Raw genomic sequence first — 23,650 nt, forward strand, 5'->3', positions numbered from 1 at the left:
GCCATTCATACACGTGAATATCCTGTTATCTAAACCATTCTATTGTAGCTCTGGCAGAATGTTTGACAGATTTTCTTCCAGGATTTCCCTGTATTTAGTTCCATCCAACTTCCCATCAGCTTTGGGCAGCTTCCCTGTTCCTGCTGAGGTAAAGCCTCCCCACTGCATAATTCTGCCACCACCATGTTTGACAGAAGTATTTTTTTCAGGGTGATGTGCAGTGTTAGTTTTCCACCACAAATAGCATTTTGCATTTAGCCCCCAAAATTCTAGTTTGGTCTCATCTGACCAGAGCACCTTCTTCCACATGCTAGCTGTGCCTCCTACATGGCATGTGGAAGAAAGTTCACGGGGTATGAATACTGTTTCAAGGCACTGTATCTCTAATTGTTATTGCACTATTTCTGTAACTAAATATAATGCCAAGAAAATACCTTTCCTTTAGGATCACATGTTTCTTACCTAGCTCCAGCAGGCTGCTGTCAGTCAATAACTGATATGCTGAAGTGCCTCCATGAAGTATGCTATAGTTTCTCTAACACGATGGCCACCTGAAAAAGTAAATTCTTCCAGCTGCTCCAGATATGCTAAACCTTTAGCTGCATGAAAATGAACCCAATAGAAAAACGTCAAATTAAAGTATCATTTGGGCATCACTGGTCAAAATTAATATTATTGTGCATAGTCAAGCAAGTTGAAGATTAAAGGGAATCTGCAATCCCAAACTTCGCCTATAAGCTAAGGCCACTGGCATCAGGGGCTTATCTACAGCATTCTGTAATGCTGTAGAAAAGCCCCCGATGTAACCTGAAAGATAAGAAAAACAAGTTACATTATACTCACCCAGGGGCGGTCCGGCTGCGGTCTGATGGGCGTCGCAGTCCGGGTCCAGCACCTCCCATCTTCATACGATGACGTCCTCTTCTTTGCTTCCTGCCACGGCTCCTGCGCAGGCGTACTTTATCTGCCCTGACAAGGGCAGAGTAAAGTACTGCAGTGCGCAGGTGCCGGGAAAGGTCAGAGAGGTCCGGTGCCTGCACACTGCAGTATAGAATGCTGTAGAAAAGCCCCCGATGCTTGTGGCCTTAGCTTATAGGCTTATAGGTAAATTTTGGGGTGACAGATTCCCTTTAAATGATCTCTACAAGGTCTAAAGTTAAAGATGACACATTTCCTTAGCATTTTATGCAGAACAAATATATCTATATATAAACGGTAATCGTCTAAGGTCCACTTCCGTCTGTTTGTCTGTCACGGAAATCCCGCGTCGCTGATTGGTCGTGCCCAGCCGGCCATGACCATTCATTGACAGGCACAGTCCGGCCGCGAATTGGCCCCTCTCTACTTCCCTCCAGTCATTGCCCCTCCATATGCCCCTTCAGTCAGCGCCCACATATAGTTTTAGCAGTCCGTTAAACGGACTGCGTTACACTGTGGCATAACGCGGTGTAACGCAGTCCGTTAACACTGCCACTAACCATGTAAGTGTGACCAACTTTTTACTATTGATGCTGCCTATGCATCATCAATAGTAAAAACAATGTTAAAAATAAGAATTAAAAAAAAAAATCATTATATTTTCACCTTCCGGCGTCCGCCTTTCTCGCTCCTCGCGACGCTCTAGTCCCAAGAATGCATTGCGGCAATGACCCCAGATGACATAGCTACATCATCACGGGTTATTGCCACAAGGCATTACTGGGAACGGGGCGTCGCAAGGAGCATCGCTAAAGGCCTGGGCTGGATCCGGGGGCTGCCGGAAGGTGAGTATATAACTATTTTTTATTTTAATTCTTTTTATAACAGGAATATGGTGCCCACATTGCTATATACTACGTGGGCTGTGTTATATACTACGTGGGCTGTGTTATATACTGCGTGGGCTGTGTTATATACTACGTTGCTGTGCTATATACTACGTGGGCTGTGCTATATACTACGTGGCTGTGCAATATACTACGTGGCTGTGTTATATACTGAGTGGGCTGTGTTATATACTACATGGGCTGTGTTATATACTACGTGGGCTGTGTTATATACTACATGGGCTGTGTTATATACTACGTGGGCTGTGTTATATACTACGTGGGCTGTGTTATATACTACATGGGCTGTGTTATATACTACGTGGGCTGTGCTGTATACAACGTGGGCTGTGTTATATACTGCATGGGCTGTGATATATACTGTGTGGGCTGTGCTATATACTATATGGGCTGTATTATATACTGCGTGGGCTGTGCTATATACTGCGTGGGCTGTGCTATATACTATGTGGCTGTGCTATATACTACGTGGCTGTGCTATATACTACGTGGGCTGTGTTATATACTACGTGGGCTGTGTTATATGCTACGTGGGCTGTGAGAATCTTTCGCCCAGGGCCCTCAAAAACCTGGAGCTGGCCTTGGCTTCACTGATTGGTTGCGCCGGGCGCGACCAATCAGCGACAGCCACAGTCTGGCCGCGAATTGGCGTGGGATTTGAAACACGCTTCGCTAATTGGTCGCGCCCGGCCGGCCGAATCCTGTGTATTCATTGCATTACACTGTGTGCAGAATTATTAGGCAAGTTGTATTTTGATTACATGATACTTTTTATACATGTTGTCCTACTCCAAGCTGTTCAGGCTTGAGAGCCAACTACCATTTAAGTAAATCAGGTGATGTGCATCTCTGTAAGGAGGAGGGTTGTTGTCTAATGACAACAAAACCCTATATAAGGTATGCTTAATTATTAGGCAACTTCCTTTCCTTTGGCAAAATGGGTCAGAAGAGAGATTTGATGGGCTCTGAAAAGTCCAAAATTGTGAGATGTCTTACAGAGGGATGCAGCAGTCTTGAAATTGCCAAACTTTTGAAGCGTGATCACCGAGCAATCAAACGTTTCATGGCAAATATCCAACAGGGTCGCAAGAAGCGTGTTGGCAAAAAAGGCGCAAAATAACTGCCCAAGAATTGAGGAAAATCAAGCGTGAAGCTGCCAAGATGCCATTTGCCACCAGTTGTGCCATATTTCAGAGCTGCAACGTTCCTGGAGTAACAAAAAGCACAAGGTGTGCGATACTCAGGTACATGGCCAAGGTAAGGAAGGTTGAAAAAGGACCACCTTTGAACAAGAAACATAAGATAAAACGTCAAGACTGGGCCAAGAAATATTTTAAGACTGACTTTTCAAAGGTTTTATGGACTGATGAAATGAGAGTGACTCTTGATGGGCCAGAGGCTGGATCAGTAAAGGGCAGAGAGCTCCACTCCGACTCATTCGCCAGCAAGGTGGAGGTGGGGTACTGGTATGGGCTGGTATCATCAAAGATGAACTTGTGGAACCTTTTCGGGTTGAGGATGGAGTGAAACTCAACTCCCAGACCTACTGCCAGTCTCTGGAAGACAACTTCTTCAAGCAGGAAGAAGTCGATATCGTTCAAGAAAAACATGATTTTCATGCAGGACAATGCTCTATCACATGCCTCCAACTACTCCTCAGCGTGGCTGGCCAGTAAAGGTCTCAAAGAAGAAAAAATAATGACATGGCCCTCTTGTTCACCTGATCTGAACCCCATAGAGAACCTGTGGTCCCTCATAAAATGTGAGATCTACAGGGAGGGAAAACAGTCCACCTCTAGGAACAGTGTCTGGGAGGCTGTGGTGGCTGCTGCATGCAATGTTGGTCGTAAACAGATCAAGCAACTGAAAGAATCTATGGATGGAAGGCTGTTGAGTGTCATCATAAAGAAAGGTGGCTATATTGGTCACTAATTTTTGGGATTTTGTTTTTGCATGTCAGAAATGTTTATTTCTAAATTTTGTGCCGTTATATTGATTTACCTGGTGAAAATAAACAAGTGAGATGGGAATATATTTGGTTTTTATTAAGTTGCCTAATATATATATATATATATACAGTACAGACCAAAAGTTTGGACACACCTTCTCATTTAAAGATTGTTCTGTATTTTCATGACTATGAAAATTGCACATTCACACTGAAGGCATCAAAACTATGAATTAACACGTGTAGAATTATATACTTAACAAAAAAGTGTGAAACAACTGAAATTATGTCTTATATTCTAGGTTCTTCAAAGTAGCCACCTTTTGCTTTGATGACTGCTTTGCACACTCTTGGCATTCTCTTGATGAGCTTCAAGAGGTACTCACCAGGAATCAGAGGCGTAGCTAGGGTTTTGGTCCAGGGGGGGCGAAGCTTCTGAGTGGGCCCCTAACCAGGTAACCTTGATTACAACTCGATGACGCGCCCTAATAGTGGAGGAGACCTCAGCAGATGACCGCACTGTTACTGAAGATAAATCTCTATATAACGACCAACATGGATATTACCGCCATATGGTCAGTGGTAAATACCAGCCCTTCAGAACATATAAGAGATCACAGCACAGTTACAGATGGTGACTTACCGTTGACGTTCTTTATGATGGAATCGTCACTTTTCCCGTCTTTTCCATCTGGCCCAGACCGACATGACAACTTCTTCCGGCAAGGACTCAGCTGCAGGGAATACAACAAAGACACATTTCTCTTCTCACATTCCAGCCATCACCATCTATTCCCAACCTGCACAAACTCCTCATCCTGCTGATACCCCAATACTGAGCTGCTGCTGCCGTATGTGTCCCTATTACTGCACCTGATACCCCAACACTGAGCCGCTGCTGCCGTATGTGTCCCTATTACTGCACCTGATATCCCAATACTGAGCCGCTGCTGCCGCATGTGTCCCTATTACTGCCCCTGATATCCCAATACTGAGCCGCTGCTGCTGTATGTGTCCCTATTACTGCCCCTGATACCCCAATACTGAGCCGCTGCTGCCGTACGTGACCCTATTACTGCCCCTGATACCCAAATACTGAGCCGCTGCTGCCGTATGTGTCCCTATTACTGCTCCTGATACCCCAATACTGAGCCACTGCTGCCGTATGTGTCCCTATTACTGCCCCTGATACCCAAATACTGAGCCGCTGCTGCCGTATGTGTCCCTATTACTGCTCCTGATACCCCAATACTGAGCCACTGCTGCCGTATGTGTCCCTATTACTGCCCCTGATACCCCAATACTGAGCCGCTGCTGCCGTATGTGTCCCTGTTACTGCTCCTGATACCCCAATACTGAGCCGCTGCTGCCGTATGTGTCCTTATTACTGCTCCTGATACCCCAATACTGAGCCTCTGCTGCTGTATCTGTCCCTATTACTGCCCCTGATACCCCAATACGGAGCCGCTGCTGCCATATGTGACCCTATTCCTGCACCTGATACCCCAATACTGAGCCGCTGCCGTATGTGTCCCTATTACTGCCCCTGATACCCCAATACTGAGCCGCTGCTGCCGTATGTGTCCTTATTACTGCACCTGATACCCCAATACTGAGCCGCTGCTGCCCTATGTGACCCTATTATTACCTACTCTGTGGTTCTCTGTACCCTCTAAAATCTAAAGCACCCCTCTATAATATAGTAATGCCGGGTGCAAGTGCCGTAGAAAACAGAGCCCACATTTTGCCCCCTAGAAAATAATAATGCCCTCTGTGTGCCCCTTTGATAGTCACAGTAACCTGAGTTCCCCTATTACAATAAGTGTCCACTTTACATTTAATAATGTCCTGAGTCTCCCCCCTGTACAGCTCACCTATACACAGTATAATGCCCCCTAACGGTATAGTACCACCCACACAGTATACTGACCCGTTAGTAGCCTTCAAACTGTTTGATGGCTCCAACACTGTAATCCCCACACTGTATGATGGCCCCATAGATAACCTCCATAGAGTATAATGTGCCAGATAGTCCTCAATATAGCACAAGGCAGCACCCCTATAGGCAGACCCTGTAGTATAAGGCAGCACCCCCCATAGGCAGATCCGGTAGAATAAGGCAGCACCCCCCAAAGGCAGATCCTGTAGAATAAGGCAGCACTCCCCCCATAGGCAGATCCTGTAGAATAAGGCAGCACTCCCCCCTATAGGCATATACTGTATATAAGGCAGCCCCCCAGGCAGATCAAGCAGCCACCCCTCCCCCCCGGCAGATCAAGCAGCCCCCATATAAAACACAGTAAAGAAATACTCACCTCTCTTCCTCCTTGTTCCAGCGGCGCTCCCTGCTCCCGCTCATCTGACAGCGGGCGCTGGGTGGTGACGTCATCGCGCCCGCTGTCAGACAGTGTGGGGGATGATGGGAGGAGCGCAGCGCAGCGCTCCTTCCCTCATCACTGCGGTGAGCTGTATCGGCTAGATGCCGATACAGCTCACCGTGCAATGACAGGCGGGGGGCCCACTGCTGGCACCGGGCCCCTGCCGCCTGCTCAGGGGCCCCATAGCGGCAGAGCAGGGGATCGATTCTCCCTGCTCTGCCGCAGAATGTAACTGCATCGGCGCGCTGCGAGCGCCGATGCAGTTACAGTAGCGTAGCTCCGGGTGGGCCCCCTCAGAGCGCGGAGCCCGGGGCGATGGCCCCCTCTGCCCCCCCGGTAGCTACGCTACTGCCAGGAATGGTTTTCACTTCACAGGTGTGCCCTGTCAGGTTTAATAAGTGGGATTTCTTGCCTCATAAATGGTGTTGGGACCATTAGTTGTTTTGAGCAGAAGTCTGGTGGATACACAGCTGATAGTCCTACTGAATAGACTCTTCGAATTTGTAATGTGGCAAGAAAAAAGCAGGTAAGTAAAGAAAAATCTTTAAATGAGAAGGTGTGTCCAAACTTTTGGTCTGTATTGTATGTCCCATCAATATCGGATCTATACAAACCTCAATATTCATAGCTTCCCATTGGCACTGAACCAACTGGCTGCAGGTATAACGTATCCTTTCAATTCAGAATGTTATTCCTAGGCAAACACGTCTTTGTTATCTGGACCCCCAAAAAGATCTTTCCTGTTTAATTACCCGTACTATGTAGGGAGTCTGAAATTGTTTTGTCACTTCACATACATAATTTCCTCTCTTCACATATGTCAACTGTGCAATTCTAATTCAAGGAGACTCTTAGATTGCCAGCTCTTTTCTCCTTGTAAGATTTTTGTGAGAGAGGAAGGAAGTGAATGCCCCTTCACTGGAGTTGTGTTATGGATTTTAATGTTTTTATGACAGGCTTGTTTATACGTTCTTTTGCATACTTCCGACTCAGAAATTTATGGTGAAGACGCAGGAGAGGTTTTCATCCGATGAAGGCCATATTTGTGCAGGTGACTCTGAACAGTAAAATAATGTACCAAAACTGCAGAGTCTGCTAAATCTTCCTGAAGGTCTTTTGCAGTTAAGTGGGAGTTCTGATTTGGCTCTCTAGCAATCTACAAGCAGCTCTCATTGAAATTTTGACCTCCATTGTTCCGGTTAACTACCATTTCTTAATTATATTTTGAACTGATGAGAGGGCAACGTGAAAAAGCTTTGCTGTCTTCTTATAGCCTTCTCCTGCTTTCTAGGCCTCCACCGTTTTTATATAAAGCTGGGAAATTTGCATCACCTGACCTTTCATAACGATGAAAGTGAACAAGCCATAACCCCAACAGGCTAATTAAGGTCTGAAACCTTGGTCAAAGTTATCGAAGCATAGAAATCTCCAAGGGTGCCCAAACTTTTGCATAGGCCCATTTTCCTTTTCATAATTTCTAAAATGTAAAAAATGACCCAATATATATTTATTGCCTAAAATACAAAGGAAACGTGTCATCTTTAACTTTAGCCCTTTTAGAGATCATTTCATCTTCAACTTGTTTAACTGTTCACAATAACAGTAAATTAACAGGCTGATAAAAGGATGGGAATGGTAAACTTGACTAAAAAGGGATTCTGGGAGGAAAACATAGATAGTCTATCCTTAGTCAGCAACAAATGTACAACCTATGGAAAGTCAACCCCCAAAACCTTCACTAATAAGGAGAATAAAGGTGTGCAGCATTTCTTGGAGCATCATTCTTCTCTGCTTATCAAGGTTCAACAGCTTATCTTTTAATATATCCATACCTCCCAACCGTCCCGATTTCAGCGGGACAGTCCCGCTTTGGCACCGGGGTCCCGCTGTCCCGCTTCGGGCATTTAAAATCCCGAATTTGCGGCCGCCGGTGAAGCCCCGCCCACTTCCGGGACGTAGAGAGAGCCTGTTTTTTTTTTTTTTTTATAAAAGCTGCCTCCTGACCGCCCGCGCAACACCCCCCCCCCTCCCGCCCCCTGTGCGGCGCTGCCACACTGAAGGAGAGAGCCTGCAGCAATCAAGAAGAAAGGTCAGCGATTCACTACCTCTGGCTGTGTGTGCACGGAGCTCCGGCTTCTGCTCTTAGCTGCTATCCCGGCAGAGAAGGAGAGACGGGGGAGGTGCCGGGATAGTGCAGAGCTGTGAGCAGGAGACTGAAGACTTCAGCAGAGAGCTGCACATGGACATCAGCCGCCCCTGCATCACAGAGGAGATTGTGTGTGTGTGATGTGTGTGATGGCTGCGTGTGTGTGTGTGATGGCTGCGTGTGTGTGTGTGATGGCTGCGTGTGTGTGTGTGATGGCTGCGTGTGTGTGATGGCTGCGTGTGTGTGATGGCTGCGTGTGTGTGTGTGATGGCTGCGTGTGTGTGTGTGATGGCTGCGTGTGTGTGTGTGATGGCTGCGTGTGTGTGTGTGATGGCTGCGTGTGTGTGTGATGGCTGCGTGTGTGTGTGATGGCTGCGTGTGTGTGTGATGGCTGCGTGTGTGTGATGGCTGCGTGTGTGTGATGGCTGCGTGTGTGTGATGGCTGCGTGTGTGTGATGGCTGCGTGTGTGTGATGGCTGCGTGTGTGTGTGTGTGTGTGATGGCTGCGTGTGTGTGTGATGTCTGCGTGTGTGTGTGTGTGTGTGTGATGGCTGCATGTGTGTGTGTGTGTGATGGCTGCGTGTGTGTGTGTGATGGCTGCGTGTGTGTGTGTGATGGCTGCGTGTGTGTGTGATGGCTGCGTGTGTGATGCATTTGTGTCAAAGCTGCATGTGTTTGTGAGCTGCGTGCGTGTGAGCTGCGTGCCTGTGTGTGAGCTGCGTGCCTGTATGTCATTATACAGTATGGAGCATCATGTGTGGTCATTATACAATATGGAGCATCATGTGCGGTCATTATACAGTATGGAGCATCATGTGCGGCCATTATACAGTATGGAGCATCATGTGCGGCCATTATACAGTATGGAGCATCATGTGCGGTCATTATACAGTCTGGAGCATCATGTGCGGTCATTATACAGTCTGGAGCATCATGTGCGGTCATTATACAGTCTGGAGCATCATGTGCGGTCATTAGACAGTATGGAGCATCATGTGCGGCCATTATACAGTATGGAGCATCATGTGCGGCCATTATACAGTATGGAGCATCATGTGCGGCCATTATACAGTATGGAGCATCATGTGCGGCCATTATACAGTATGGAGCATCATGTGCGGCCATTATACAGTATGGAGCATCATGTGCGGCCATTATACAGTATGGAGCATCATGTGCGGCCATTATACAGTATGGAGCATCATGTGCGGCCATTATACAGTATGGAGCATCATGTGCGGTCATTATACAGTCTGGAGCATCATGTGCGGTCATTATACAGTCTGGAGCATCATGTGCGGTCATTATACAGTCTGGAGCATCATGTGCGGTCATTATACAGTCTGGAGCATCATGTGCGGTCATTATACAGTCTGGAGCATCATGTGCGGTCATTATACAGTCTGGAGCATCATGTGCGGTCATTATACAGTATGGAGCATCATTTGCGGTCATACAGTATGGAGCATCATGTGCGGTCATTATACAGTATGGAGCATCATGTGCGGTCATTATACAGTATGGAGCATCATGTGGGGTCATTATACAGTCTGGAGCATCATGTGCGGTCATTATACAGTCTGGAGCATCATGTGCGGTCATTATACAGTATGGAGCATCATTTGCGGTCATTATACAGTATGGAGCATCATGTGCGGTCATTATACAGTATGGAGCATCATGTGCGGCCATTATACAGTATGGAGCATCATGTGGGGTCATTATACAGTATGGAGCATCATGTGCGGTCATTATACAGTATGGAGCATCATGTGTGTTCATTATACAGTATGGAGCATCATGTGCGGTCATACAGTATGGAGCATCATGTGCGGTCATTATACACTATGGAGCATCATGTGCGGTCATACAGTATGGAGCATCATGTGTGTTCATTATACAGTATGGAGCGTCATGTGTGTTCATTATATATTATGGAGCGTCATGTGTGGTCATTATATATTATGGAGCGTCATGTGTGGTCATCGTACAGTATGGAGCATCATGTGTGGCCATTATACAGTATGGGGCACTGGGTGGCCATATTTTTTTGTTTATAATTATTGTATATGAAACAGTGTGATCGGCAGTGCTAAATGGGTGTGGTTGGGATGTGGATATGGGTGTGACTAATTATGAATGGGTGTGGTCAGAGGCGTGGCCTAAAATTTGCCGCGGCGCGCGAAGCGCGCCGCAAACTTTGTCCCTCTTTCCCATCTTCAAAAGTTGGGAGGTATGATATATCTGTGCTTTACAAAGCACATGTGAATGCCCCACTAATTCACATGCATTGCAAAGGGTAACAATTTTCACCCTATATATGGCCATCGGTATGTTCTGAATTATGCACAGATTTATTTTTTACTATATGTGAATGGGAATTTCAGAACTCTTTCTACTATAACTGGTACAGATTTTCAGTGCAGAAAAAGGGGAGTATAAAATGACATCAGTAATCTCTGTAATCATATATTGTGTTATCCTTTAGTGTAATAATAATAAAAAAAACCATACCAAATATTTTTGTCGATTCAGCGCTTACACAGTATTGAAATTCTATTTCCAAAATCTTGAGATTTGTGAATGAGGGGAGAGCAGCAGCTTGATAAAAAGAAAAAACATGATGACACCAAATATAATGATTGAAATAGGAAGCAAGTTACATTTGTCAATTAGTTGCAGAACTGTTAACATATAATACAGACAATTTTAAGCATTTCAGAAGTTTTTAAACTTTTATAAGCAAGTACGTCAACCGTAAAATTCAACATTTACAGTGTGGACACTTATTTTTCAAGATTCCTGCACTTCCCCTTGGCAGTTGGTTATCAACTTCTGGGCCAAATCCTGACTGATGGCAACACATTCATGTCTTATCAGTGCTTATAAGAAAATGCAAGCCAATAAAATCAGTATACTTTATAATTAAAAAAAAAAAATTCATAAAAACAATAAGAATGACAAGTTCAGAAGAATATACATGTATAAGAGTATATGGGAAGTATCACAATATGTGAAATCCTAAACTGGGAAAAAAGGAACAAAAGTGTTATGGTCATTAAGCCCAAGAGGAATTAAAGTTCAACTCGTATATTCACATAGATTCTCTTTGTGCAAGGAGGCACTTCAAGGTGCTTCCCCCCCCCCCCTCCCCGGGACCAATCAAAATCCTATCAATCCCTATGATGCGTAAGAATGATGGATCACAGTAATGCATAGATTTAAAATGGGGAGGGATTGACTTTAGGTTGGAGTTATTATCTTCCTGTCTGGCATTATCAATGTTTAGAATATGCTCACGCACTCTCCTGCAAGATTCCCTTACAAGGACATGTTGGCACAATACACCACAGCCCGACCACAGCCCGAAAAGAACAATTAATGTGGTGTGTAATAGAGTAGGTCTTATTGCCACTTGAGTCTGAAAACTCTTTGTTGGACATTGGGACATGCAACACCCTTCCCACAAGGTGAACAACCCCACATGGGGCCTCGAGAGTTGAAGATAGCTGCCGGCTCAGTGCCTTTGTAGTGTACAGTAACTAAGGTCTAGTTTAAGTGCAGTGGACTGCTAGCGTTAGCAAGTATCTATCGTTCATGTCAGTGGGAGGCCGTACTAGAATACCTTGTGGACATTCCTACAACGTCTGGAGCTCAAGGCTCTGTAGTACAGGGGACAATGGACATGGAACCACGTTAAGGGATGGTCAAGGATCCCAGGTGGACTGTGGGACTGGACGAGAAATACCAGGGGCTGAGAGAGCCACTGAACGTGGGAATAGTCCAGGAGGAACAGTTAGCGATGCTGAGGGTGTGCTGTGATAAGGAAACAAGGAACTGTAGGTGTTGTTCCCAGCACTGTATGTTGCAGTGTGATGACCTTGAACTGTCCTATACATTTTTACATGTTAAAATGAACCGGATGTCCTTTGATCTATGTGCGGCGGCTCCTGAAGATGGAGGCCTGGGGAAGGTGAAGGCCTGAGGCCTACAAGTGAGTATGATCCACCCCACATATGATAGCACATTGGCACTGGGACACGATTTTCCAGTGAAGTGCCGTGACGTTATGCAGGCTACCACAGGCGGGCACTTTACATAGGGACCTCATAACCAATTAAATAATGAGAGTAGCAACATTATATGCATATGGTACACAGATAATAATTTAAAAACTTTGTCTGGAAACAAGAATGTGGAACTTGCTTCTCTCTGACTACAAAAAAAAATAAAAAAATGAGATCATACCCAGATGGATAATTTCCTTGTTATAAAGTCCTAGTTCTGGAAAACGAAGTTCTTTCATCTTTCCATTCTTACATAATGAACTAATAATATTCTCCAATCCGGGGCAGTATGTACACCTCATTGTAAAGGAGGTCAGATTACTGAAATGTTCAATAAAGTTGGCTGCAATGTAAAAATGCAAACAAGGATTCTTATTAATAATAATAATAATAATAATAATAAAAAAAATATTACACAGTGCAGCTGTTGAAGTACTGACTGTATCTGATCATAAGGCCGGGGTCACACTTGCGAGTGCAATGCGAGAAACTCGCACATGTCTCTCGCATCAATACCCGGCACTGCCGCCGGCTCTCAGGAATGGAGCGTTCAGCTGCATAGAAATACAAGCAGCCACACACTCCGGTCCGAGTCCTGCGGCAGTGCCGAGTATTGATGTGAGAGACTCGTGCGAGTTTCTCGCATTGCACTCGCAAGTGTGACCCCGGCCTAAAACTCAATGTATGATTGAGCAAGTTTTAATTTCTGAACTTTAATTTTTTCTCCTCTTCTTCAGAGAACAGTAACATTTTTGCTCTGTTGCCATATGAAGGCTTATTTAGTTTATTTGCCATTTGGTTTATAGCGCCATTCCAAGTTCCATAATTTTTTTATTTTCCCATTGGTGGAGTTTTACTAGGACTTATTTTTTACATAGCAAGCAGTAGTTTTTATTGGTATCATCTTTGGGTGCGTATAACTTTTGATCACTTCCATTTTTGGGGATTAGCGAGAAGACCAAAATAAACCCACAATTGTGGCATTCTTTTTTTTTTCTTTATGACATATACCGTATTTAAATACTTTAATATTTTGAAAGATTGGCATTTTACAGACATGACAAACCTAAACTTATTTTTCATTATTTTGTTTAGATAGATTCAAAATGGTAAAAGATGAGTGATATATATTTATTCAATTAATTATCTAACTAGTTTTTTTAAACTGTTAGTTTTCCCATTTATTTTCAGTTTACTAATCAAGGAGCATCTAGATGGTGGGCCTCTGGTTACCATTTCAACCCACCAGCACCAAGGGAAGGTCTATGGGAGAGAAATGGCATCCTTAGGATTTAGTCACCTAAAGGGACTATATTTTTAACTATGGGCCTAAGAATTAACAGGTCTGTTCTACCCAGTGCTTGCTCAGAGCGGTCACTGACTGATCCAGCCGGTGATCCTCAGCTTTTAGTTTTAGATTTTTCCCTTGAATATCTGACTGCAGTGCTTTTGGACAAAAAAAAGTCCACAAACAATAAAAATACTACAAAAACGTGGCACTTTTGCTCAGTATTGGTAGTTTGTCACAAAGTGTTTAGTTAGGCTCGTATAGTAGTAGGGTTTTTAAGCCAAAGCCAAGAGTGGATGTAATTGGGATGGGGTCTTCTCCTTCCTGCTGGATCCATGTCTGGTTTTTGGCTCAAAAACTGCATTTTGAGTGAACTCACTCTGTGCTGGAAAATTGCCCGTGTGCACTAGTGCATTCTCAAACATTGTGCTGGGTGCTCTCCATTAAAGCACCACGCCAATGTTTTTTTTTTCTTTCAGCGCTGGAGTGGAACCACTAACGTAAAGACTCCGACCCTAGTATTTTACTTACCGTCTTCAGCTCGTCCCGGACCTACTCCGGTCCTGTGGTGCTATCTTGTGGTCGCACCTTACTGGAAGACAGAGGTAACAGCCACAAGCACTCAGTGTTAGTCTATGTGAGTCTCGTTCTGGCTCTCATAGACTTACATTGAGTAGTAACTTCTGGCTCACCCAGCAAACACTGGCAGGTCACAACCTGCAGAAGACGACCAGAGTGGCACCAATAAAAAGATGAAAATGGCGGTAGATAAGTAAGATAATAAGTGCAAAGAACTTACACATTAGTGTCATCACTCCAGAGGTAAAATTAAAACAATGGAATGGTGCTTTAAATTTCCCACAAATTTCAATGTCAATAGTGACTTTTAGAATTACTACTTCTAATAGGCGGCACCAGTGTTCAAATCCTCTTCCTCTCTGAAGAGGCAATTTGTATAATGAATTTTATGCATTTTTGGACTCTTTAGCTGCGTATTTTTAGTTACGCACTTGCCATTTTTCATTCTGCATTTTGAAACCAAACAGAAACACGCAAATGCATCAAAGTACTCCACAAAAAAAAAGCCCATGTGAAACGCGCGTCGGGGTTGCCAGCAGTTAACCCCTTGTGTGGATACTATGGGTAAGACCCTCCTTATATGACCTAACTTTGTTTGTTGCCTGACTATCTGTGTTACTTGTTCTTCTATGATTTTCTCTGCCTATTGGGCATAACTACTATAGTCTTGATGATTATGACTTACTATGGACCAGGTAGAGATGGCTACTTAACCTAATAGTTTATGGGAGCACAGGACTGCTAGTCAGGAATAACAATGTCACTAGTACTTTTTATGTAATGCGATTATTTTGAGGTGTTTCCCTTCCACTATCTATTCCTTTATGCTGGGGTTTGGTGCTGATGTTTTTCACCTTTGTTCTACATTATTTATCTTTGTCATCTTTCATTGCATGTGCATTTATGAGTTGATGTTTTTAATGTCTTTAATAAAATGAGTTACATTTTTATTAGACTTTCTGGTCTCTCTTTTTCCCTTGTTGTAATACATCACAAGCATGTATGAGAGGTGAGACTCGGGAATTTCTCAGTTGCATATCTCTACCAGAAGACACAAGACACAAACGTAAAGTTACTAGAGCTTAATATAATAGTCCAGGTGTTAGCTATATTCATACATTAATGCTCTGTGCAATTGTTGTTATCAGCTATTTTTTTTCTTCAATTTCAACATAATTTGGGCACATGGGCAAACAGTTCTGCAAACGTGTTGTGTTTTATTAATATTCATACACCGTATTATAGTAAAATGCCGGGTTCCACACAGTCCTGACCATGAGTGGGTTACTGGACCTGCTCTTATATGTACAGTCAGACTCCTATATGGCACATAAAACAGAGGAGTTCAGGACCTGCATTTGAGGACTTCATTATTTGTTAGACCAACCACCAGTTGGATGAAGAGTTCAGGGTATTTGTATTTTATATGTAAGTTTGCTGAATCCTTGGTTTTTATTTGCTTGTGTCTGGCACATGGTTTTACACAAACGTAAAATACAGCGTGCATAAATATTAGAAATATATAAACTCACCCAATCTGTTGGCCTGTCCTTCAATGCAAATATTCTCAAGCACAATTTTTTCAATATTGTGTAGGCATTTAAATTCATCTGATAAAACATTAACGATTTCCCATTTATTTTCACCTATGGGACAGATCACCACCAGTTCTTTTAATTCTTTAAAAGAATATATGTTGGAAAGTACAAATTCTGTAAAATAAAAATAATAATAATAATGCTATTTAATAGTAAAAGTAGCATGAAATGCACATTGGGGATGTTTATAAAGTGACATTACCCCTACATTAGACATGAGGAGGATATAGTCCCCTACGCCAACAATGTTCCCACTATTTTCTGTACAGCAGTCATAATCTATATATATAATTGTCTAAGGGTTTTTCCGTCTGTCTGTCTGTCTGTCTGTCTGTCTGTCTGTCTTTCTGTCTGTCTGTCTGTCTGTCTGTCTGTCTGTCCTGGAAATCACTCCATATAAGGTATGGTCTACAAACAGGATACCTTATATGGAGTGGTCGGCGGTTTGTAGACCATACCTTATATGGAGTGGTCGGCGGTTTGTAGACCATACCTTATATGGAGTGGTCGGCGGTTTGTAGACCATACCTTATATGGAGTGGTCGGCGGTTTGTAGACCATACCTTATATGGAGTGGTCGACGGTTTGTCGGGCGGCCTCGACCAATCAGAGATGGGCACAGCATGGCGACGATGATGTCATAATGGTTGCCATGGCGACGATGATGTCATAAAGGTTGCCTCGACCAATCAGCGACGGGCACAGTCTGCCGCGAATCACATACTACGGGGACATGCATATTCTAGAATACCCGATGCATTAGAATCGGGCCACACTATATATATAATTGTCTAAGGGTTTTTCCGTCTGTCTGTCTGTCTGTCTTTCTGTCTGTCTGTCTTTCTGTCTGTCTGTCTGTCTGTCTGTCCTGGAAATCCCGCGTCTCTGATTGGTCGAGGCCGCCAGGCCTCGACCAATCAGCGACGGGCACAGCATGGCGACGATGATGTCATAATGGAAATCCCACGTCTCTGATTGGTCGAGGCCGCCAGGCCTCGACCAATCAGCGACGGGCACAGTATCGACATAGATGTCATAATGGTTGCCATGGCGACGATGATGTCATAAAGGTTGCCTCGACCAATCAGCGACGGGCACAGTCTGCCGCGAATTCTGGAATCATCATTGTCCATATACTACGGGGACATGATGCATATTCTAGAATACCCGATGCGTTAGAATCGGGCCACAGTCTAGTTCAACATAAAAGAATACAATAACTAGCAATGCAGGTTCTGAATTAGTGGTCTTTTCTCTAGCAGCTAAGACTGAGGGGTGAACAATGAGCTGGTAATGACACTTTTGGTAATAGTTGGGATTTTTTCACCCTATATTCAAGTCCTATGTCAGGTATTCCTTCTGTCTTATAACATTTCAGTCTGGTTTATAATACTTACAGTTAGCATTAGACTGGGTTGCCAAGAGCTCACCAGTAACAATGAGTATGGGGACCCACAGTTCAGCTACATGCAAATATTGCACTACTCCCATTCACAAATCTACCTCTGCTTTCAGATAATAACACACTGGGTAGTTTGCTACATAAATGAAGATATGCTGGCTTTGCTTGTACATAATAAATCCAGTGTATTGTTAAAACTACTGCAATTACTGCTTATATAGAAAGGTGAGGGCCTCCTCCTGCAGAGGGGCCTACCAGGGGATTTACCCTTCTCCCTGCGGGCCAGTCCGAGCCTGCTCACACTAGAATGGAATTATTGTTTTCTGGGATCCGAATATTGACAGTCTATTGTAAGCATCGGACATCAATATAAGATTGGTGGGGGTCCGAATCTTGGCACCCTTGCCAATTAATTATTTAAAAGGGCTAGTGCACTTAGGCAAGTGCTGCAGCTTCTTCAGTGTTTCGCTGCTCTGTATACCTGCACACAGTTTACTTCGTATAGACTGTGAAGTAATGCAGCATTATCCCGTTCACTTCAACGAGACTATGTTGCAATACCAAGCAACACTGAGCAGATGGCTGCAGTTTGATGGACCTATTCCCCATGCCTTAAATTAAAAGATCTGCATATTACAGGCTGGTAGACTCTTTTGCCCCATGTACAGTATTACATGAGGGCTTGTGGGGACCAATCTTAATAAATAAAATTTAATACATTTCACCTTCAAGCTTTTTTTTTATCTGCAATATTCACCTGGTGGTGGCATTGAAACGATTTTCAGACTTTGCAATGAGGTCAGATATGCAATTAGTTCTTGGTCTTCAATGGTCAACTTTGTAAATGAGGTCTTGAGGCTTGTAATGGAACCTTTGTATTGATCTATGCAGGGCCACATACTTTCAAGAAATCCTGGGCAATTGTTCAAGTCCAGACCAATTTGAATGGAGAGAGTACAGAAAAACATAATATTAACTAGGATATTATCGCTTTCCACAGGACAACCATCCACTTTGACGGTTAGCAACAAGATTCTGTGAATTTCCGGACTGAAGCCCAGTGTTGACAGGTCATTAATCTTTATATCCAAATACTCCAAGGCTGATATATGTGCCTTTTGTTGCAGATTGGATGTAAGCTCAAATGCATTGGCGTAGTCTGCATCAACTGTTGGCACAGACCAAAGAGATTTGAAACTCTCGGTATTCAAAAAGTTCATGTTAAAACCCATATTAGCAGGAGGAACGACTATTTCCATTCTCTTCAATAACCATAATCCTTCCGGATATCTATGAAAAAATCGAAGAAGTCCTATATTTGGCCATGAAAAAACCATAGATATGGTTTTTCCTTTGAGAAAGCTCAAAATGATGGGTGCGCAGTAAGAGAGATGGTTACTCTCTTCAGCTAAAGCAATTGCCTTATTCAGTATAACATCACTTGTAGATTCATTATTGAATCCCATGCTAGGCATCAGGCGCTTCAAATTTTCCATGACTTTTGACAAACTCAAAAAACTTTCCATGATTTCGAGCTCAGGGTGCTGTTGGAGGTGAACATTTTTCTTGTCTCTCTGACAATGAAATGCATCACTGCTCTCTAGCAAATTGAACATGTGAGAGATGACAGCTGTTGTACTTTCAGGAGAATGCATGCATGTATACTTTAAGAAATAGAAGGAAGGTACAATGACTTTCGAGATGGTATCAATGTTTTGGAGAAACTTCAGGCCTTTCTCATTTTCCCTTGCATCTCCAGACTGCAAAAGTTCATTCATTCGTTTTCCAGCCAAAAATTCTTGAAATGATGGGTGAAAAAATTTGAAAATGGGATGGAGTCTCTGAGATGTGAACATGCTCAATATTTTAGATTTAAGAGCATCATCAATGTTCACTGCAGATTCCCTTAAGTCCTCATTTGTGAATTCAAAACGTGACTTAAAGAGGTTATTAATTGCAAGTTCCTCACATGAAAGGACAACAGCATTGATGGTTTCAGTTTCAGTAGGATGCCTCAAAAATATATGCATCAGATACGACTTCCATACCAATGTGTCTACAGATACTTTTTCAGTTGGGTCTTGTGCCCATAAGACACATAGGCAGAAAGTAAAAAGTGGAGACTTCAAAACCAGTTGCAATGTGTTTGTAGAGATCAGTTTCATTGTAATTCCTTCCACAATTGATAAATTGTGTGAAAAAAGATTTTTAAAGATATAAATGGAGCTACTGTGGGGAAATTCTTGGATGCTGAGTGTAGCCCTTGCGTATTGGCGAAGATTCCGACCCTTATCGGTGTTCACTGCGACTGCCAGGCTCAACCTGTTCCAGTGGTTCATCTTTATGAGTTCCTCTATGGATTCTGGAAGGGAGTCCATCACACCATAGTCATCCAAGAGGAACATAACCCGGTTCTTAAACTTCTTTATAATTTCCTGCAGACTTTCTTCGGTGAGTAATGTCGAAGATCCAATCAACTGTTGGCAGATGGCATCACTCAGACTTTGATGTCTCCCAACAGAAGAAAGGGAAATATAAAACACGAGACTAAATCTACTGAGTATAGGACTGGATCCTGAGGCCCACAGAAGGGCAATCTTTCTGAGAAGAGCAGTTTTCCCACTTCCGGCTTCCCCTTCTATGATGGTGATGTCATTCAGATCTGTTAGAATATCTGGTAAAGTCATTACACCCAATGCCTTGTTTGTGATGCTCTTGGATACAATAGAAACATCGGCAAATAGTGAGCTCAAATCAATAGAAACATGAGAAGAGCTTGGGAATGGTTGTAGTTTTCTGAATTTTGGATCATTATAAAATTCTATTAGAGATTTTCTTAATTCCATGACTTCAACAGGGCAGAATTCATTGTGGATGTCTGAACCTGCCGATATAAAATGTAAAATTATTGTAAAGAAAGCAGAATGGTGGGGCCTCCAAACAAGGTAGATTTTAAAAACAGACCTATTTTAAAGAGAATTTGTATCACAATTAATGGTTTATCCACTACTTATATATTGATTGCTCCGTGCACTGTTTATATCCAACTGCTGCCGGAGATACAACAGAAGATTAATGGGGGTTCTGGATGTTGGACCTTCACCGATCTTAAGGATATTCCATCAGTATCTAAGTAGTGAAAAATCCCTTTAAAATTATGACTGATATTATTTCAGATATAAGTATTGAAAGAATTTTATATGACACATTTAACCAGTTAACAACCGAACGCGGTAAATTTACGGTGCTTGGTCACAGGCTTTAAGCCAGTATTATTGTAAATTTATGGCACAGGATTATAGCTCCTGCAGTGTAGCACGAGCAGGTCTTTTCCCCCAGTTGTTAGAAGACAGAAGCAGTTTATTACCGCTTATGTCTTTGATTTTGCCAGCTACATAGGATGTAATAAGCGCAATGCAGCATACAAAAGCATTGAAACTGCCAAGATTTATCCAGAGCCTGGCAGTAACATGATCACTGGTTCTCTTCCAGCATAGCATAGTTACTGGATCCTAGCAGGCTCAGATCAGTTCTGCTAGTGACACCTGTGCAGGAGGCTGTATTCCCCTTTAAATGGGGCTACATTGTTATATAAATACATAGTACTGTATAAAAGTTTTATCCCGGTGTGAAAAACAATGCTGCAAAAATAAGAAAGATTTAATAAAAAAAGAAGTGCTAATAGTTTTTTTTATCAATTAACAAAATACAAAGTAAACAAACAAAGGAGAAATCTACATCAAATCAATAATTTGGTGTGACCGCCTTTTCTATTCAAAACAGCATCAATTTTCCTACATACACTGGCACACAGTATTTGCAGGAACTCAGCAGGGACATTCCAAACATCTTGGAGAACTAACCACAGATCTTCTGTGGATGTAGGCTTGTGCAAATCCTGCCTTTTCATGTACTCCCTTACAGGCTTGATAATCCTGAAATCGGGGCTCTCTGGAGGACATACCACTTCCAGAACTCCATGCTTTTCTTGGGAATTTAGTTAAGATTAAAGCTGTCATCAATGCTAAGAAATACAGGCAGATACTTATCTATCATGAAATACATTTAGGGAGGCGTGCGATTGGCTCTAAACTTATTCTGCAGCACGACAACAACCAACACAGCCATCTATCTTCAGGATAAAAAAGAACAAAGAGTCCTGGAAGTGATGATATAGCCTCTACAGAGCTCTTATCTCCACATTAACGGGTGTGTCTGAAGAGACAAAAGGCTTTGCACAAGCCTACATCCACAGATCAGGGGTTAGTTATCCAAGATGTTTGAAACAATTTCCCTCTAAAAGTACATCAAAAACTGTCTGCCATTAAGTGTGCATAGAAGAATTGATCGTTCAGGAGAAAAAACGCATCCTGCAAAGTTGTCTGCAGGATGCGTTTTTTCCCCATAGACTTACATTACCGACGCATTGCGACGTATTGCCACACGTTGCAACCGTCGTGCGACGGTTGCGTCGTGTTTTGGCGGACCGCCGCCACAAAAAAAGTTACATGTAACTTTTTTTGTGCATCGAGTCCGCCATTTTCGACCGCGCATGTGCGGCCGAAGCTCCGCCCCCTCCTCCCCAGACATTGCAATGGGGCAGCGGAAGTGTCCTAAGACTGCTTCCGCTGCCCACATCAGGCATTTTTTCACAGTATGCGTTGGTACGTCGGGCCGACGAAGCGCGACGGCCCCGTACCGACGCTAGTGTGAAAGCAGCCTTAGATTTCTCTTTTCTTCATTCTTTTGCATTTTATTAATTGATAAAAATAGACAATTAACACTTCTATTTTTGAAAACTTTCATTTTTTCCACAACTCTCTTAAACTTTCGCACAATATGATATATAAATTATACAGTATGATGTACCCCAAAACAGCACTAAAAAATACAATTTGCCCCACATAGCTCAAAGCCTCGTACAGCTATGTCAGTTAAATAAATAAAAAAAAAATGATGGCTGCTGCAATGAGGAGAGGCACAAATGAAAAAAAATAGTACAACTACTCACTATGGCCAAGTCAGACCTGGTCACTGAGGGGTTAAAGCACACAAATGTATGTAAAAATTGTTATCATATAATATGCCTACCGCTGACTTTCAAGTGGACTTCTTCCTTCTTGTCTTTAATAGGCTGCAAAACAAGAATTGCATATGTAGCTACAGTTGTGCTGAAAAGTTTACATACAGAATTTTTGCTTTCTTGGCCTTTTTTCAGAGAATATGAATAATAACACCAAAATGTTTTCTTCACTCATGGTTAGTGGTTGGGTGAAGCTATTTATTGTCAAACTACTGTGTTTTCTCTTTTTAAATCATAATGACAACCCAAAACATCCAAGAGTGCGCAGCTTTACCATCTGAGAAAATAAAGAACCTCATCCACAACTACCACAAAAGACTTCAAGCTGTTATTGATGTTATAGGGGGCAATACATGGTATTAAGAAATGGGGTCTGTGAACTTTTGATCAGGGTCATTTGGATGTTTTGGGTTGTCATTATGATTTAAAAAGAGAAAATACAGTAGTTTGACAATAAATGGCTTCACCCAACCACTAACCATGAGTGGAGAAAAAGTTTTGGTGTTATCATTCCCATTCTCTGAAAAATAAAGGCCAAGAAAGCAAAAATTCTGCCAGGGTATGTAAACTTTTGAGCACAACTGTATGTATGATGGGTCTTTTTGTTACAAAACTAGAGCATTAGAAAAAGAGACAGATGTCCATTAAGTTCAGCCGGGAAATGGCAGAGGATGTTGATGACTTGGAGTACTGTGCGTACATTTGGTACTTTACACTTTGCTTTAAGAAACTGTCTACTCTTTTTCTGAAGACAGCAACTCAGGAAATCAGCTCTTGAGCTATTTCCATTTCTACACTTTTTTTTTTTACGTATATAGACGTTTACTGAGAGGCTCGGCTCTCAAATCACAGTCCAACAATAAATTGTCTTTACAAACATTTGTGAAAGAATGGCTCATACTAAAGAGCTCACTGAATGAGAGCTTTGTCAGTTCATGAGATTTCTTCCCTTATAAAAATGCCACGATCACCTGTGAGTGTTATTATTGACAAGTGAACTGTTTAGGAACCACAGAAACTCAGCCAATAAGTGACAGACTTACGGAGTTACGGAGCAGGATTGGCGAGTGTTGAGGCACATAGTGCAGAAAATTCACTGATGCTCTGCCAACTCAATCCAAACCTTCTCTGTCATTAACATAATTACAAAACTGTACGTGTGGAGCTTTATGGCATGAGCAGCTGCGTGCAAGCCTTACATCACCAAGCACAATGCCAAGAGTCGGGTGAAGAGGTGTAAAGCCACCACTACTGGACTCTGTAGCAGTGGAAATGGGTTCTGTGGATTGATGAATCATGTTTCTCTACCTGTCATTCCTATGTATGAGACTGGTT

General features: G+C 42.8%; 1 protein-coding gene across 1 annotated transcript in view; it reads right to left on the reverse strand.

Annotated features, from left to right (window-relative positions):
- The window catches only part of NAIP (NLR family apoptosis inhibitory protein), a 68,875-nt gene that overhangs the window by 18,090 nt on the left and 27,135 nt on the right, over positions 1-23,650 (reverse strand). The window contains 7 exon segments of the mRNA XM_077280681.1: positions 463-498; positions 501-599; positions 10,813-10,899; positions 12,547-12,708; positions 15,765-15,944; positions 17,990-20,116; positions 22,324-22,366. Coding sequence (XP_077136796.1) covers positions 463-498; positions 501-599; positions 10,813-10,899; positions 12,547-12,708; positions 15,765-15,944; positions 17,990-20,116; positions 22,324-22,366 — 2,734 coding nt within the window.

Source organism: Ranitomeya variabilis, chromosome 1 (genome assembly GCF_051348905.1).
Source record: "Ranitomeya variabilis isolate aRanVar5 chromosome 1, aRanVar5.hap1, whole genome shotgun sequence".
In the NCBI taxonomy this organism is placed as follows: Eukaryota; Metazoa; Chordata; class Amphibia; order Anura; family Dendrobatidae; genus Ranitomeya; species Ranitomeya variabilis.